At 42.7% G+C, this 19,001-nt stretch overlaps 1 protein-coding gene across 1 annotated transcript in view; it reads right to left on the bottom strand.

The window, feature by feature from the left end:
- Positions 1-19,001, bottom strand: part of TRPC6 (transient receptor potential cation channel subfamily C member 6) — a 376,611-nt gene that overhangs the window by 141,792 nt on the left and 215,818 nt on the right. The window contains exon 2 of the mRNA XM_082244685.1: positions 2,423-3,188. Coding sequence (XP_082100811.1) covers positions 2,423-3,188 — 766 coding nt within the window. The remainder of the gene's footprint in view (positions 1-2,422; positions 3,189-19,001) is intronic.

Genomic DNA, 19,001 nt, shown 5'->3' with positions numbered 1-19,001 from the left:
GCATGATCAAAAAATCGCACAGGTGATCAAATACCACCAAAAGAAAGCTCTGTTTGTGGGAAAAAAAGGACGTCAAATTCGTTTAGGTACAGCGTCGCACGACCGCGCAATTGTCCGTTAAAATCACGCAGTAAAAAATCGCAAAAAAAACCCTGGTCAGGAAGGGGGTAAAATCTTCCGGGGCTTAAGTGGTTAACTGTGCAGGTAGCAGACCTATGGGAGGGACCAAGCAAGCCCGCCCCCCAAAGGCTGCTTGTAGAAAACTGTAAAAGGGGCGGATACAAGCCCAGTCACCCCGCACAAGGAAATAGCAAGCAACTTGACCTGTTTTAATTACAAAAAACGACTGCAAAGAGGCGAAGTGCAGGTGTTTCATGATGGATTTGTGCACATATATGGTAGAAATACACAAAGGACACCAAGAATCAAGTAACAATACCCATGCCTTTTGCAATCATTACATGTTCATAGCCAGGTCTATACGATCGCATATTAAAACACTGATTTTACCTCTAGCTAGCTAATATTGTGAGCAAGCCAAATTTCAAGGCTCATTACAGGTTATAAATATTTGATGTTGCATCGCAATCTTCCAGCAATTATCAAACTGTTGATTAACCAGGATTTAAAATATTATTACCCTAACAGCCCCAGTGGCCATTTAATGTTGATGAAGCCATAATTGTGTACTGTTTCTGCCATGACAAGTCTTGCATTGCAGAATGCAAATACAGATTTTAGGCCACTTGCATATTCATAAGCGATACTATAGGAAATCCTCTCTTATCTCCAGCTGCCTGAAGGTTTGTTTAATTTATAAACCACCTTATCAAGTATCCCCCATATGTTTCTATTACACCCTGGAGCATTTGTGTATTATGATTGTTTATTATATAAAAAAAGGAAAGGTTTAAGTGGATAACACTATGCTAAAGTAGACTTGTCTTTAGCTAAAACTTAAAAACATTTGGGCAAGCATTGAAATGTAGGCACACAGCGATATCAGATGCCTTACTTATTTTCCTGGAAAGTTCTGGGCGTTCACCAATCTTGGCCATTTTGTTTTCGGTAGCCTGCACGGGGACAATCTGGGCCATTTAAAACACAAATTTAGATCTTGAATTGTAAAATCAAAGCTCAACATCACCCCCTCACCCCGTTTCCTATGGTATGAGCCCTGAGCCCCCAATAATTAGAGAGGCACAGACTGTTGCACGTACGCATACAGGAATTCAGCAGAGCTTCAACTTTGCATCGGCACAATGGCCACTCTTAAACCAGGAGCTACCAGGGCACAAGATTAATAAAGTCTGTTTTAGCACCATTGATGCCTGCTCAGATCTGCTTTAGGATTTTAGTTAAGGCCAGATGCATTTCAAAGGCTGTTCACAAGAACTATTTGATTTATGGGCAGACAGTTGGGTTGAATAATTTATAACTAATACCTTCTAAGTTAGATCTCATGGTTGAAGTTCAGCACAACCCCATAGGCAGCAGTTGCAAAGCCAAGCAAGGAAGTCTCAATCCTTCTGTTGCATTCTCCCAAATTATTTGAAAGAGAGAATCCATCAGTGAGGGGGTGACTTGTTTTTATTGGATGAGACAGCTGACTGGATTTGAGAATTCAGAGCAGAGCTGTTGCTGCTGGAGTCTTCAAGTGATATAGGATTAAAGAAGCCAGCCAGTGATTCAAACTGGTAGTATCCAGACTAAGGATAAATACCAGAATATAAACTACTATAACTGATATTTCATTCTGCAGAGTGCTGTGTAGTTCTGTGTGGATTGCCTGCATGATTAACCACCCTCTGTAGTCTATGTACTGAAGCAGAGAAAGGTAGCAAATGATTGTTCTTTTTACCACCAACGTAGGTCAAAGTGACAGGTTCTCTTGTAAGAACTACCCCTACCTACTGATAACCATTCTCCCTGTGCTTCCCCATAGCTTTGTTCCACCATCAGAGCTTGGAATCTTAACCCTGTGCAGGCTTCAAGCCGGTTGGTATTGGAGCATAGACAGGTTTAACATCTTCCTCCTCTTAATATGATAGTGTTGGAGCCTAGTCGCTCATACCAAGGCAGGTCACATTCTCCACCATACTCAGAAGCTCTGGGTATTAACAGAGGACTTTGCCACAGCAGCTGGGAAGTGCAGCAAAGTTGAGAATCAGTAGGTGGGGAGATGTTCTTGCAACGATAGCAAAGTAACAAATTCTCCGTTCCAAGGGGAGAGCACAAATGAGCATATGTGATGGACTCTGCATACGCAGATGGAAGGAGGTGGTACTTGGAAATATGATCGGTGTGTGTCAATGCTCACTGTCTTCTCCAGAGAGCAGTGAACAAGAGGCATTCCTTCTCTACCACGCCCTGGACATCTCTAACACCTTGAGAGGAGCACCCCTCACAGTACTGCACCCACCTTGAATTCCTTCTCAATATTAGCTAACACAGCCAACTCATTACTGAGCTCCAAAGCTGTCATAACAGGGTCTTCACTGGACAACGAAAGATAGGCAGGACTTGCAAGTCCCTTATATGCATTGATCCTGGACCTGGAGTGGCTAAAGGCGTCATGTTTTTGTTTTTCACTACATTCACTGCATTTACAAAAATAATCATGTGGCCTCTCAATTCGGGCTCCCTTTCTCAGAAGGGTGTGAACTATTTCATATTCCTGACAGTGAGCAGCCAAAATAATAGGCGTGATATCTTGAGAAAATCTAGTTCCATCTTCATCATAGGCATAGAAGTCGTCGTGTTGGAATTCCGACTGGCTAGGACTCGTTGTAAGCCGCTTGCCTTCAGCAAACGACGGATGGCCAAGAATGGCCTCTACTATCCTTACATATCCTTTACTGATGGCTAAAAGTAAAGCATCTCCCACCCGTGCCAAGTTTTCTTTCTTCAGTAAAAGTTCTGTAATTTCCAAGTGCTCATTGGCAACTGCTAGCTGCAAAGCATTCTGGCCCATGTAATCTACACAGTTGACATTTAAAGAGGGACATTCTTCAATCATCTTCCGAACCACAGGAATGTTCCCGTATTCTGCAGCATCCAAAAACCGCTCTTCTTCTGCTGATAGGCTGGTGGAACGGTCACTGAACATATAAGCTGGCCCTCGGTTAGCTTGCCTCCTGCCTTTTTCCCGAAGTAACGTCTGCCTTCGATGCGACAATTTGTTTTGCCTGTGTGCAAGACAATAAAAAAAACCAGAACAATTATACGTGAGATAAAAAGAAAATTTATAGACAAGGTATCCAATGTTACATAGAAAAGGAACCAAGGAATACATGTATTTTTCTTTTGAAGACAACCAACCAATGATTTAATGGAAAATGTTATCCCAATAATTGGTCTTTTCATATGATGATGTACTGAGGGTATTTCTCATGGTTGGCTGTACACTTTAAAATACTGTACATATTATTGGATGGTGATTGTGTAATTTCTATGGTTGATGTAAAGTTAGAGCCTGTTCACACCACTGACACCAATTTATGTCGCTAACATGGCAACAATGTGCATTGCACTGCAACTTACCACAACAAACACCAATCTATAGAAGACAGTTCAATACATTGTAGCTCCACTGATATTGAATGACATCCCAACACTCCTAGACAGCCCACCGCAACATACTTGCATTGTAGTATTATTTTGGTCTTGTGTTAAGTTAAAAAAGGGTGCATATTTGGCTTCATGTGTATTGAGGTACAGTATTCTTAAACTTATGGCACATAAAATTGACACAGTGTATTAATTTTCATTATCTAAATCAGGGGTTTCCAAACTTTACAAACAAATGGGGTAAGTTTACTGTCCTTTAGACTTTAGGGGGGCCCATTGTGGCCAGTGAGCGTAAAAATGCTCTGTCTTTAGTATTAGGAAGAGGAATAGTGCTCGATTGTCGCTGTCAGTGGAAGGAATTATGTCCCATTGTTGTTGTCAGTTGGAGGAATAGTGCCCTATTGTTGGTGTAATTAGCAGGTATTATGCCCCATTGTTGGTGTCAGTGGCAGGAATAATGCCTCAAGGGCTGGATAAGGCAAGCAAAGTTTGGCATCTGGACCCAGGGGTCTAGTTTGGATATCACTGATCTAAAGTAACAAAAAAGCTGATTTCTCATATGAAAACTTATGTATACCCCTACGTTTACCACCACTTTAAATCCATGAAAATAGAATGGGGTGATCCAAATTAGGTGCCAATTATTACACCCCCCTTAGGGAGTATGCAGGTAGAACCTGTCCTATTTAAGCAGACATCTAGGGTCTGGTGTTCGCTTTGGTTTTGATGTGTGCTGTCATCATGCAAAGAACAATAGAGGCCTTTAGTAAGAAGGTTTTGGATGCCTATGAGTTGGGAAAGGAATCCAAAAAGATTGCCAAATAATTTAAAATCAACCATTCCACTGTAAGGAAAAGTGGCGTAGATTTTAAACAACTGCTAATTTGTTCAGGACTCGCAAGCCCAGCAAACTGAACTCAAAAATGTTCTTGCAACTGTAAGGGTCACAGTGCATGTATTTACTATCAGATAGAGAAAAAGCATTTTATGCCCAAAAAGAACATTAGACTGCTGCTGGGCCTATGCGTATTTATCGCAATTGGCTGGTTCAGCGAGGACTGGTCAAAATTTTGATCTTTGTGTGGCCATTCCAGTTCTACAGAAGTTGATTGTTAGATCGACTTCTGTCAAATGGACATACTGGATCAGTCTCTGATCAGTGTAGTCTGATGGCATTGAGAGAATACTTATAGGCTTTCTCCATCCACCTCACTTTTTTTCATTAAGCCAACAAAATAAACCATCTTTGCTCAGCTTAAGCTTACAATTTGCCATTGAACATAAAGGCCTTCTGGAACAATGTGCTAAAGACTGATCAATCAAAGACAGAATTGTTTTTTGACAGTAACAGTGGACATGTTTACCACAAACTGAAGACAATATTTCAGGAGAATTATTTCATAACAACTGTGAAGCATGGTGGTTAATATGTTATGACTCGGGATTGCTTTTCAGCTTCAGTGCCTAGGCAGCTCACAGTCTTTGAGTCAACAATACATTATACATCATACAAAAATGTGCTTCATGAGAATGTAACACCTGGGGGGATTTACTAAAATTGATGCACACAGAATTTAGTGCAGCTGTGAATAGTAACCAATCAGCTTCTAACTTCAGCTTGTTCAATTAGGCTTTTACAGTAAAACCTAGAAGCTGATTGGTTACTATGCACAGCTGCACCAGATTCGGTGTGTACCCATTTTGGTTAATCCCCCCCCCCCCCCCATCCTTTCAAAAGTTGAAGTTGAACCTAAAATGGGCCTTTCAGCGCAATGATCAGAAACATGCTAGAAAATCTACCAAGGAATAACTTAAAAAGAGAAAATGGAGGGTTATGGACTGCCTTAGTTAATGATCTGACATCTTGCAACTGAAGGAACCTCGCATGGAGTAGTGGTCAAAAACTGGTGGGTAAGTATACAAAATGGCTACAGGAAGTAATTTCTGCCAATGCAATGCCAGCTTTTAATGCCAAGGTTATATCATTTTTTTTTACAGTACTTTATTAAATCTATTGATATTTTTGTTACATAAATTATTGAAAATGCTTTTATTCTTGTGTTCTCTTTCAGATATATACCCTTTATTTGTAGGCAAAAAAAGTCAATAATTTCGATGGGTTATATGACTGTAGTTTCCAACACTTATTGACAATCATTTATGGTGTCTGTGAAACTTCAGGCTATTCCAGGAAGATAGAGGAAGACATAAAACAGAACTGTCAGTTCCTGACACACTGACATGGATGAAGGAGTAGGAAAAGGCATAGCAGTGAACTTCTAAACCAAAAGAAATATTGCTAGGTTTTACATATTCAGTGGCCCAAATAAAGAAATATCAATTACACCTGTAGCAAATAGGGAAGAGAAGAGTATTTTCGAGAGTCAAGTTCAATGAGCTACTGAAAATTCTTTGAAAAAAAAGATTGACTTTTTTATTTTATTTATTTTTTACTTTTTTTTATTTATTTAGAGGGTATTTGGAGAGCATATTTAGGACACTTAGTATTTTTTTCATTATACACTGCTCAAAAAAAAAATAAAAAATAACATTTCTTAATCAGAGTATAGCATCAAGTCAATTAAACCCATGGGATATTGATCTGGTCAGTTAAGTAGAAGAGGGGGTTGTTAATTAGTTTCAGTTGCTTTGGTGTTAATGAAATTAACAAAAGGGGCAATAGATGGCAACAATGAGACAAGCTCCAAAAACTGAATGGTTTTACAGGTTGAGGCCACTGACATTTTTTTCCCCTACTAATCTTTTCTGACTGTTTTTCACAAATTTTGCATTTTAATCGGGTCAGTGTGACTACTGGTAGCATGAGGCGATACATAGTTACATAGTTAGTCAAACTGAAAAAAGACACAAGTCCATCTGGCTCAACTAATAAAAAAAAAACAGTAAAGAAAACCCAACTATACAAACCCATATACACAATCCTATACCCACAATTGATCCAGAGGAAGGCGAAAAAACCCCAGCAAAGCATGATCTAATTTGTTACAGCAGGGGAAAAAAATCCTTCCTGATCCCCCGAGAGGCAATCGGATATTCCCTGGATCAACTTTACCTATTAAATATTAGTACCCACTTATATTATGTACACCCAGGAAAGAATCCAGGCCTTTTTTAAAGCAATCTAATGAGCTAGCCAGAACCACCTCTGGAGGGAGTCTATTCCACATTTTCACAGCTCTTACCGGAACCCTATAAAGGTTGCACAGGCAGTCCAACTTCTCCATGATGGCACATCAATACATGCCATTGGCAGAAGGTTTACTGTGTCTCCCACCACAGTCTCAAGAGCATAGAGGAGATTCCAGGAGACAGGCAATTATTCTAGGAGAGTTGGACAGGGCTAAAGAAGCAGGATCGGTATCTGCTCCTTTGTGCAAGGAGGAACAGGATGAGCACTGCCAGAGCCCTACAAAATAGCCTCCAGCAGGCCACCGGTGTGAATGTCTCTGACCAAACAATCAGAAACAGACTTCATGAGGGTGGCCTGAGGGCCCAACATTCTCTAGTGGGCCCTGTGCTCACTGCTCGGCACCGTGGAGCTCGATTGGCATTTGCCATCGAACACCAGAATTGGAAGGTCCGCCACTGGCGCCCTGTGCTTTTCACACATGAGAGCAGGTTTCCCCTGAGGACACGTGACAGATATGAAAGGGTCTGGAGAAGCCGTGGAGAATGTTATGCTGCCTGTAACATTGTTCAGCAAGACCGGTTTGGTGGTTGGTCAGTGATGGTTTGGGGAGGCATATCTTTGGAGGGACACACAGACCTCTACAGACTAGACCAGGGGTCTTCAAACTATGGCCATCCAGGTGTTCAGGAACTACAATTCCCATCATGCCTAGTCATGTCTGTTAATGTCAGATTTTTACAATGCCTCATGGGATGTGTAGTTCCGCAACAGCTGGAGGGCCGTAGTTTGAGGATCCCTGGACTAGACAATGGCACCCTGACTGTTATTAGGTATATGAAATAAAATCCTTGGAACTATTGTCAGACCCTACGCTGGTGCAGTGAGTCCTGGGTTCCTTCTGGTGCACGACAATGCCCGGCCTCATGTGGCGAGAGTATGCAGCCAGTTTCTGGAGGATGAATGAATTGATACCCCCACACTTGCCTGACCTAAATCCAATAGAACACCTCTGGGACATAATGTTTTGGTCCATCTGACGCCACCAGGGTGCACCTCAGTCTGTTCAGGAGCTCAGTTATTCCTTGGTCCAGATCTGGGAGGAAATACCCCAGGACACCATCTGTTGTCTCAAAAGGAGCATGCCCTTGTCAGGCAAGCATACAAGCACATGGGGGGCCATACAGACTACTGAGTACAATTCTGAGTTGATGCAATGAATTTCAGCAAAATGGACTAGCCTGCTGCATTATTTTTTAACTTTGATTTTTGGGGCAGCTTTGAATTCAGCCCTCTGTAGGTTGATAATTTTCATTTCCATTAAATAATGTGGCATCCTTTCCTTCCTCATACATTATCCAGTCAATATATATATAAATATCCAGCATGATATTTTTCCCCACTGAGATCTGATGTGTTTTCAAAGTGTTCCTTTAATATTTTTAAGCAGTGTAAATTATTATTTTTTATTATTCCAACATCTGTGTGCTGTGCTGCATAATCTACGTTGACGTATGCTGCGTTAAAGCAGCTCATTAATTTTAAAATAATTTAAAAAAAATGTATCCGCACTATTTTTGGGAACATAGAACCACACAATGTAGGTGTTCTCATTTCCCCTCTTTCTCTTCTTGATAACCGTTTAATATATCTTTACACTATAGGCTTCCTTGAAATGTAGCCACATGCCTAGCAGAACTAGGGTGGCTGATTCAAATCCCAACCATGACACTACTTGCTTGGAGTTTGCATGTTTTCCCTAACCCTGGGTTTCCTCCCACACCCCAAAGACATGTTGGCAGGTTAATTGGCTCCTGTCTAAATTGGCCCTAGTATGTGTATGTTTGAATGTGAGCTAGGCACCTTAGATTGTAAGCTCCTTGAGGGCAGGGACTGATTTGAATGTACAATATATATGTAAAGCGCTGTATAAATTGACTGCGCTATATAAGAACCTGTAATAAATATACAATGAGATAAAGCAATTTTGAAGCCATGTCCTCTGCATGCTAATCATGGCCAAATGGAAAGCTGCCACCTGTCACTTATCAACAACATTAACATACATCCATATCCCGGTTTCCTTCCTTGGTGGCATTCAGACCAGGTGGCCAGTGACTGCTTGTGCTCTGCTGTTATTCCTGCTTGGGTACTGACTGATTGACTGTACTGCATCCAGCGAATGGATCAATTTGTAATGCTAATGATGTGGCAAGGAAAGATCCCACAACAATCTGACAGATGGATACGTAGAAATGCTAGCAGCTGAGGAACGATCTTCACCCATTTATCCAAATGATGTCACAGCTGTCTGCTGGACTGTGAAATATGATGGAGAGCACCATTCCCAGTGGACACTGGGCCATCATTCACAATGTGCAGAAACATCTGCAACCTGCTCCCTATTGTGTTTGAAAGGAACGGATTGTCTCGGGACAGCTTGGCATCTGTATAGTAAATATATACAGTAAACATGTTCTTGGATGTAGTTGTGCTTCGCCTGTATTCTAAGCATAGGTGCTAACATGTTAAAGTCTTACAATTGACTTACGGCATCCAAGCTTTTCACATGCAAGTGTAGCACTGCTCCTGTAGGGACTGCTGAATATTAACTCTGCGGGCTCCCCTGGTTACCAACACGGTTATAAGCAAATGCAATTCTTACATTCCTCTTGGCTCTTCACTTCAATAAACAGTCCAGGGGTAATGTTTTTTTTTTCTTGTTGTTTATTTTGTAATGGGGATAGGAGAAGGGAATAGTGGGATACTCCAATTTAACTATTTACAATATCTGAAGAATTCTATCTTCACTACTCCAACTGTAGATATGGAACACTCAGGCTGTTAATTCATCCTGCCACTTTAGGTGAATGGGGTTAAGTCTTTTGCTTTCTCTCAAGATGACTTGGTGAATATCTTATCTTATTTTCAGGATACTCTCCCTTTCATCCTCTTTCTGCTGAAACCAGTCCACTGACTATCCAATGAGCAGGGGTGGACCCCTCAGGTCAGGCCCCTTGACATGAGCTCCTGTACACAGGGTCTCCAGTGTCTCCCCTCTCAGTCAGCTTCCCTGGACCTCTACGTTCAGCTCCTCTCAACCGCTGCTCTGGTCCTCAGGATGACATCCTGCGACTGCATGGCACCTCTACAGAGGAGGAGGCAGCCGCCCCCTCCCTCCGGGACTCCGCTCTCCAACGATAGACCCTGAGCACATGTGCTCCTGGCTTTTATACGGTATCCCAGCATGCACTGAGGTGACCTGCCCTCTGCCAGTCATCAGGACTGTATCAAAAGCCTATGCACCCATTCGTCAGGTTTCCTCCCACTGTCCAACATGCCTCCCTATTGGACCAGCGTGAAACACTCTCCAGACTGAATGCATGGCATAATGAGCACAATGAGCAGACCTCACTAACAGATCCTGCTCTCCAGTAGGCAGAGAACAATATAGATTTACCTGCAGCCCCTCTGGTAAGCAGACAGAGCTCAAAACTATACTTATCTCACTAGCACCTACCGAGGAGGGTGCTATGATTCAACTATAAGATGCTCGGTAAATGTATATGTTTGCATTTTAAATGCAACTTTTCTGTAAGCATTACCTAGAAGTCAGGAAACTATGAATATAAATGCATCTGTGTCCCACTGGGGGGGGGGGGGATTTTCCAAAGTGAGGGGAATCAATTTGGAAGATTTCTCCCTCTATTCCTGTTGTGATGACAACTCCAAATTTACAGTTTTCATTCACCTTCTGTTTCGGTGACACTGGCCCTCGGGGAAAATCGGTTGATTTGCTTAAACATGGACACAAATATCAATAAATAACCTAGCTAGCCCCTCACTACTCTATCCAAAACTCTGTACAGAGAAAGTTTTGGTTTTAGATGCACTTTAATTTTACAAATCTTTTTTTATTTTAATCTAGAGGGAAATCGGAAACAAAAAAATGGAAGCAGGCCCGGAACTAGGGGGGCGCTGGGGTGGGCTGTGCCCTCCCAAATGTTAGCTATGCCTCTCCATGGTCTCAAAAAGTGCATCCACTGATCCATGATGAGCCAGTCTGATGGGGACATTTGATGTAAAGGGGGAACTGATGAGGGCAATTGATGTAAGGGGGGAATTTGATGGGGAAAAATGATGTAATGGGGGATCTGATGGAGGCAATTGATGTAAAAAAAAAAAAGGACTCTGATGGGGGGCACCTGATGTAAGGGGAGATTCTGATAGGGACCCGGATAAGGACTTCAGGTCAGGTGTAAGGAGGGACTCTGGTAGAGACACCTGATACAAGGGTGCTCAGTTTCTGTTAACCCAACATTTAATATTCCTGATGTGCCTGCTGTACCATTTACTTGTATGTAAACGTATCCTGTTCTCTTTGTATTTCTTCCTTTGTGTAAAATACCTGCTGTTCCTGCCAGCCACTCTGCTTTCCTATCAAAAACTGACCACACTAGGCATGAGAACACATTGTGGTAAGTTCTCTAGCTGTGCTGAGAACTCAGGATGCTCTCCTCTAATGATCAGACTTGTTCTGACAGTCCTTGCACAACCATTCACTATCCTAATCTAATGACAAGCTAATCTGAACTACCTGCAAACGTTACTTCTGGGCCATGACCGTGGTGCAGAAGGACACCAAGTGAATAGGGAAAACTGGTTCCATGCATCTCTGTCACACTGTGAGACAGAGGTACACACACAAGGTTAAGTGCTTGCCCCCTGAATTTTTATTTACTGAACCCCCATATCAGATAGATCCAGCCCTGTTCCCAAATGAAAGAGAAGTAGAAACTACACCTATAGAGTAACTAAAAGTCAGGGACCACTGAGACCAAAAAAATGTATAGGGATAGCATCAGTTACATGGGTGTCCGCAGAAATGTTTTTGGGGGGGGGGGGGCTCGTGGGAGTGTTTGGGAATAGGACTCTGCAGGAACACCACAGCAAGTGTCACCTGGCGGTTATTTTAAACGCTGGCTTTTCTGGGATTTATGTGGGTGTTTTATCTTACCTTACTATATGGAATAAAGTGTAACCTTTTAATGCACTATGGGAGCATCTCTTTTTATCTCTTACACATACTGAGGGGAATCTTTTGGAGCACTATCATCTGATATCTGATCGAGTGGGCCGTTTCTATTGTTGTTTTTTAGCCCTCAATCTTAGCCCCGGATCATCTGAATATTATCTTTGTGCTACTAGCCACTTATAACTTAGTGGTTGCCAGGATCTGGTAAGGAGACATCTCAACCACATTGGGTGCCTTTCCTACCTCTATGACTCCCAACCACACTTCCCATTTGTGTGCGATTTTTCCTCTGGGAACTTTTGGTGCTTACTCCTTTGGACAACCCTCTTCCTGATTGGCTGGGAGGAGAGTCAGTTTGACAATAGCGAATATTCATTCGCTTTTGTCACACAACTGGGTGGGCTCAGGGCTCTGCGCCCCAAGCCCACCACTTTTTGAAGCCTATTAGAGCCTCTGGCTGTCAAAAATTCCCATTGGAATCCATGCAACTGGCCACTGCATGTAGATTAGGGGGCCGGACACATGTATAGGGGGGGCGACGCCCCTGTGCCCTCAATGGATGGGCCGCCCCTGCTACATACAGTGGGACCATGGAGAATGAGGCTTCATGCACACTAGAAAACTAAAAACTGCTTTAGAAACACTGGAAAAAATACGCTAATGTTTTAGCAATTTTAGCTGGCATTTAGCAGTGTTTAGCCTAGTGTTTAAGCTATGTTTAGTAGCTGCAGCTTTAAGGAGCGGGGCCACTGGCGTCCTTAACAACCAGCGTGTAACTGGTTGTTAAGGAACAGACTGGGAAGCTTCCCCGCTGACAGCTGAGAGTAAAAAAACATTGCCAGCAATACAAAATCTGGTATGGATTTTAAAGGGAACCCCCATGCCAAAACAATATGTGAATGAGTATGGGGTACAGAGTACCCCTACTGATTCACCAAAAAATGTAAAAAGTAAATATAAACACAACACAAGTTTTTGACAATTTCTTTATTAAAAAATGCTACCCACTGTAGATCAATTGTTAATCATGATGCCTGACGCCCCCGCTGACCCAAAAAAAGAAAAAAAAAAACCCTCTGTTCCCGACAAAGGCTCCGGCCCCATGACAGCTTTTAAATAACTAAGGGGCGGAGCCACCCAGTGACGTTGCAGGGAGGCATCGCCTCCTTGTGACGTCACCGACCGAGGGCAGCAGGGTTTAGTATAGTTTAGGAGCTGTCAGCGATTTTTCTGCCAAAATTCTGATGTTCCTGAATGTGCTGGCAGAAGGTTTTTTTCTGCCACTAAAAAGCATGTGCATGAACACATAGGGTAACATGCAGGGGCATTTAGAGGCAGGTAAAAAAAAAATGTCTGACGCCCAAAACAGCATCTGTAAAAATGCCCAGGGTACATGAGGCCTGAATATAGCCAGTCTGTATCAGGAAGTCAGATAACAGCAGAAAAAAATGCTGCTGAAGGTACTTTTTTAATTAAGAATACAAACTTGAATAAAGTAATGTTACTTCTAAACTACTAAAACTACTAACTAAAAACTTTCTGTGTACCCAAGAAAAAGGAGAAGGTGATCTCATGTAGAGACCCCAAGAAGTATAAGTAGACTTTAAAAGGTACAACATGAGACACATACACAGAAATGGCTTAGGTAAAAATGACATTTATAAACAATTAATAAAAACAATTAATGTTAAAAGAGGAGCAGTAACCTCCTTAAACAGAATATGTGTGTACCCTACACTTCAAATACAGACAAGAGAAATTGTGATAATACAGATAGTGGATACAAATACTCTTGTCTAAAAGACGGTCAACGCGTTTCACAAGTAGCTTCTTCAGGGCTGTTTGATTAGGATGTTGTCATGCTCTAGAAAGCTGTTCACTGTTCTAAATTTATAAATCCATGCCAAAAGATAGTAAAACTGAAGTTACAGTTCAGTTTTAACTATCTTTTGGAATGAATTTGGTGCCCAATAGAATCCATCACCAGTGTAGTTGGGGTGGTTTTCAGCCCAATGGTCAACCATTCTTGTGATAAAATTTGTTGAGGGGAGTAACGTTAATTAGTAGTAAGCTGCCATACCACACTGCCCACCAGCTATTTATATTCATTCATACTCAGCCAATTACATGAACAGACCAGTTGTCAGTTGGCTGGGGGTCAAAACTGACTAACTGCTTTTTCTGGAAGTATGCACAAAGCTTGATGTCCCATTGCAGGCATCCCCTGCAACAAGAGTTTCAATCTTAGTGGCATTATTTTTGAAACTCTAACATAGGTACCTGCATACCGAGATTTCCCCTTTTCTTTTTTTAAGTACAGTGCTAAAACTGATCCATTAAATTCAAAATTGTCAAGTTCTAATAGTGCATTCCATCAAATATTAAATTCCATTCCCCTATCCCTGACTACGTGGTTCTAAATTGCACATGATTTCCTCCTCATAATTGTGTAATAAAATATAAAACGACACTTACAATTCATATGGTCCATGTTCAGCTATTCTTGACATGATTTGTTACTTAATGACAAGAGGAAAATGTCCCATGTATTTATATATAATAGGATTGGATTTCAGATTCATGCCTGCAGTGACATAATTTGGATAAGGGATAGTTCATGTTTTACAAGCTGTAACTCAAAGTAAAATGGACTTTTTGGCAATTTATCCTAAGGTTGTGTTCTCTCTATATATATATATATAATCTCTATAATGATTTATATGGCATACAAACGTGTCTCTCGATGTTCCACTGGTCATCCTGAATCCATGACATGTAATGACATGCAATGCTGCCCTAATGAACATCATTTAAAGGACCTACATTTATAACATTATAATGTATATAATATATATATATATATATATATATATATATATATATATATATATATATATATTATATATATATACAGTGGGTACGGAAAGTATTCAGACCCCCTTAAATTTTTCACTCTTTGTTATATTGCAGCCATTTGCTAAAATCATTTAGGTTCATTCTTCTTCCTCATGAATGTACACATAGCACCCCATACTGACAGAAAAACACAGAATTGTTGACATTGTTGCAGATTTATTAAAAAAGAAAAACTGAAATATCACATGGTCCTAAGTATTCAGACCCTTTGCTGTGACACTCATATATTTAACTTTCCATTTCTTCTGATCATCCTTGAGATGGTTCTACACCTTCATTTGAGTCCAGCTGTGTTTGATTATACTGATTGGACTTGATTAGGAAAGCCACACACCTGTCTATATAAGACCTTCCAGATCACAATGCATGTCAGAGCAAATGAGAATCATGAGGTCAAAGGAACTGCCTGAAGAGCTCAGAGACAGAATTGTGGCAAGGCACAGATCTGGCCAAGGTTACAAAAAGATTTCTGCTGCACTTAAGGTTCCTAAGAGCACAGTGGCCTCCATAATCCTCAAATGGAAGACGTTTGGGACGACCAGAACCCTTCCTAGAGCTGGCCGTCCGGCCAAACTGAGCTATCGGGGGAGAAGAGCCTTGGTGAGAGAGGTAAAGAAGAACCCAAAGATCACTGTGGCTGAGCTCCAGAGATGCAGTCAGGAGATGGGAGAAAGTTGTAGAAAGTCAACCATCACTGCAGCCCTCCACCAGTCGGGGCTTTATGGCAGAGTGGCCCGACGGAAGCCTCTCCTCAGTGTAAGACACATGAAAGCCCGCATGGAGTTTGCTAAAAAACACCTGAAGGACTCCAAGATGGTGAGAAATAAGATTCTCTGGTCTGATGAGATCAAAATAGAACTTTTTGGCCTTAATTCTAAGCGGTATGTGTGGAGAAAACCAGGCACTGCTCATCACCTGTCCAATACAGTCCCAACAGTGAAGCATGGTGGTGGCAGCATCATGCTGTGGGGGTGTTTTTCAGCTGCAGAGACAGGACGACTGGTTGCAATCGAGGGAAAGATGAATGCGGCCAAGTACAGGGATATCCTGGACAAAAACCTTCTCCAGAGTGCTCTGGACCTCAGACTGGGCCGAAGGTTTACCTTCCAACAAGACAATGACCCTAAGCACACTGCTAAAATAACGAAGGAGTGGCTTCACAACAACTCCGTGACTGTTCTTGAATGGCCCAGCCAGAGCCCTGACTTAAACCCAATTGAGCATCTCTGGAGAGACCTAAAAATGGCTGTCCACCAACGTTTACCATCCAACCTGACAGAACTGGAGAGGATCTGCAAGGAGGAATGGCAGAGGATCCCCAAATCCAGGTGTGAAAGACTTGTTGCATCTTTCCCAAAAAGACTCCTGGCTGTATTAGATCAAAAGGGGGCTTCTACTAAATACTGAGCAAAGGGTCTGAATACTTAGGACCATGTGATATTTCAGTTTTTCTTTTTTAATAAATCTGCAACAATGTCAACAATTCTGTGTTTTTCTGTCAGTATGGGGTGCTATGTGTACATTCATGAGGAAGAAGAATGAACCTAAATGATTTTAGCAAATGGCTGCAATATAACAAAGAGTGAAAAATTTAAGGGGGTCTGAATACTTTCCGTACCCACTGTATATTGTGGCAGAGTGTTGCCCTGTCAGGGTCTAGGAGGTTGTGACCCAGAATTCTTAACCAGACAGGTTGAGGGGCTCCAGGGGGTTTGCTTGTTGCAGAGGAAACTGACTTTTAAGTTTTCTTATTGTTTTCTAAAGTCCAGTTGGGGACCTGAAGATTTCGCAGTGATCTGGGTGGGAGGAAATCTCCAATCCTGGGACCAGGGTTTAGGATTAGCCAGGACACTGATGGTGCAGGTGTGTCTGGGTCTTTTAGTAAAGACAGGACCACAGTTCAGGAGGTCTGGCCCAGGAGTGAGTAGGGCTCCACGTGGGAGTCAGTGCAGCAGGAGGCTGCTGTCTGTGTGCACCCTGTCGGTGAGCTAACAGTCTGTAGGAGACAGACAAGGGCCTGGAGTGTAAGGCCAGAGCAGTAGTGCTGAAAGTGAGAGCCAAAAGGGCTGAATAACGTTTATGTTGATGAGCAAAGAAATGCTGGAAACCAAATGTCTTGTTTATGGAACTTTCTTTTAATAAAAATGGGCGAGGAAAGCCCTTAAAGAAGAAACAGTGAGTGGCAGTGTCCTTAAAGCTCTACATTTGATGTGAGTTCCTACAATTGGTGGAGGAATGCATTGGGCACAATCTGAGATCCCTGCAATAAAGTAAGTTCAGCTAATTATATGAACTGTGTTTTGGTGCGTGAAACTGCACAATCTGTGTGTGCAGGTGAGGAGAACCTGCAAGAGAAAAGCAACTTGCTTTATAGAGACATTGCTCTAATTTTTATTTTTGCTGGACTGTGAAAAATTATTGTGGAGTGACTGTGAAGATGGGGCTGTCAAAGCTCCTGAAAGAAGCAAGGATGGCTGAAATGAGAGACAGAGCTCTGTGGCTGGAGGGGTTGTTACTGCCCGAATGAGCCCCATACATGCCTGAACAGAGTTTGCCAAGGAGAAAGGCTGTTGCTGCTGTTGTCCCTAGCAACACTGGTGCAAATAGACCAGTTATGGAGATGCAGTGTTCTCAGCTGGAAAGAGGATGCAGTGTGGGAAGCCTGGACAAGACTAGGAGGGAAGAGGGCTGTTTTCAGTGCAGTGAGTGGGGGCACCCAGTCTCCAAGTGCCCTTTGAGGTATTTAATGTCTCAAGTTGGTAGTGGGCTAGGACAGCCTGCAAGAGGTAAAAATGCTGTCCATCCCCTCTCCCCGTTACTGTTTGTCTTGTGTCTGGAGCCGTTGGCAGAAGCCATTCGCTCCCATCCTGACATTGCTGGGGTCACTATGCGACATAGAGAATATAAACTTTCCTTATTTGCAGACGACATATTGTTGACTTTGACGAACCCACTAGTTTCTTTGCCATCGTTACATGCTCTCCTGGATTCCTTTGGTGCTATCTCTGGGTATAAGGTCAATACATCTAAGACGGAGGCCATGCCCCTTCATGTTTCCCCGGATCTTTTGTTTCGATTGCAGCATACATACCCTTATCGGTGGTGCATGCAGTCGCTCAAGTATCTGGTGGTGAACCTGACCCCTTCCCATGCTTTATACGGCCAATTACACTCCCCTGGTTCGTGAGATAGCTATGTCCCTACAGCAGTGGACCACCCTCCCTCTGTCTTTATTGGGCCGTATTAATGTTTTAAAAATGTCTATTTTGCCGAAATTGCTTTATCTGTTTGACACCCTGCCTGTAGCGGTCCCAATTTCTCAACTCAAACTTCTTCACCGCTCTTTTTTGAGGTTTATCTAAAAACAATAAGGCGCATAGGGTGGCTTCCTTGGTGGTGTTTGCCCCCCGGAGGCGGGGGGGATTGGGTGCTCCGGACATAGTTAAATAATATTATGCCTCCCACCTCCGTGTAGTGGCCTCCTGGTCTTCCTGGTTGGCCCCCAACCGGTGGTCAGAGATTGAGAGGGGGGTTATTTATCCGGTGCATCCCTGCTTGATGGTGTGGTCACCGGTCTTGCATACGGACAGCGTCCTGAAGGGGATGTGTTTGGATTCAATGCTGGTCACCATGGGAGTTTGGCATCGGTGCCTTGGTCTGTACTCTCTCTCTTTGCCATGCCCCCCCCTCACCACAATTTTATTTAACCCCTTGCTCCCAGATGGTCTTTGGGTGGGCAGGTTGTGGGCTTGGACTCAACCTCCACTTTTCCAGTTGCGCAGCTTGGTCCACCCGGTATCCCTTACGCTCTTCACCTTTCAGAAGCTTCGGGAGAAATTCTCCTTGCCAAAACAGCCCTTTTATTTTTACCTTCAGGTTCGTGACTTTTTTAGGAAACTGGCGCCGACATTTGCCCTGGAGAGGCCCACGGCCTTTGAATTGTTGTGTGGCCGTGGCTCCCATCAAGGACATTTGGTGTCTTCGATATATAATATTTTACACGATGCTGTTCCACTCACTGAAGAATCACATTTTTATATGCATAGGTGGTCTGGGATACTGGGTTGACCGATCATGATGCCTATGTGGAATAGGATATGGACGTCTTCCTTTAAATCTTCCCGATGCGTGGCGCAGAGAGAGACTGCCCTTAAGATACTCCTTTTTTGGTATAGGACCCCGGAGCGCCTTCATAAGATGAATACCTCATGTTCCGCTCTGTGTTGGCGGTGCAGGGGGGATACGGGTTCTCTTTATCATATATTTTGGTCGTGTTCCCTTATATGTCCCTTTTGGTCAATGGTTTTGGGCACGCTTCAAGCCGTGGTGGGA

Source organism: Pelophylax lessonae (assembly GCF_965119305.1).
Source record: "Pelophylax lessonae genome assembly, chromosome: 2".
NCBI lineage: Eukaryota > Metazoa > Chordata > Amphibia > Anura > Ranidae > Pelophylax > Pelophylax lessonae.
This window is presented reverse-complemented; position numbering and strand designations above follow the sequence as displayed.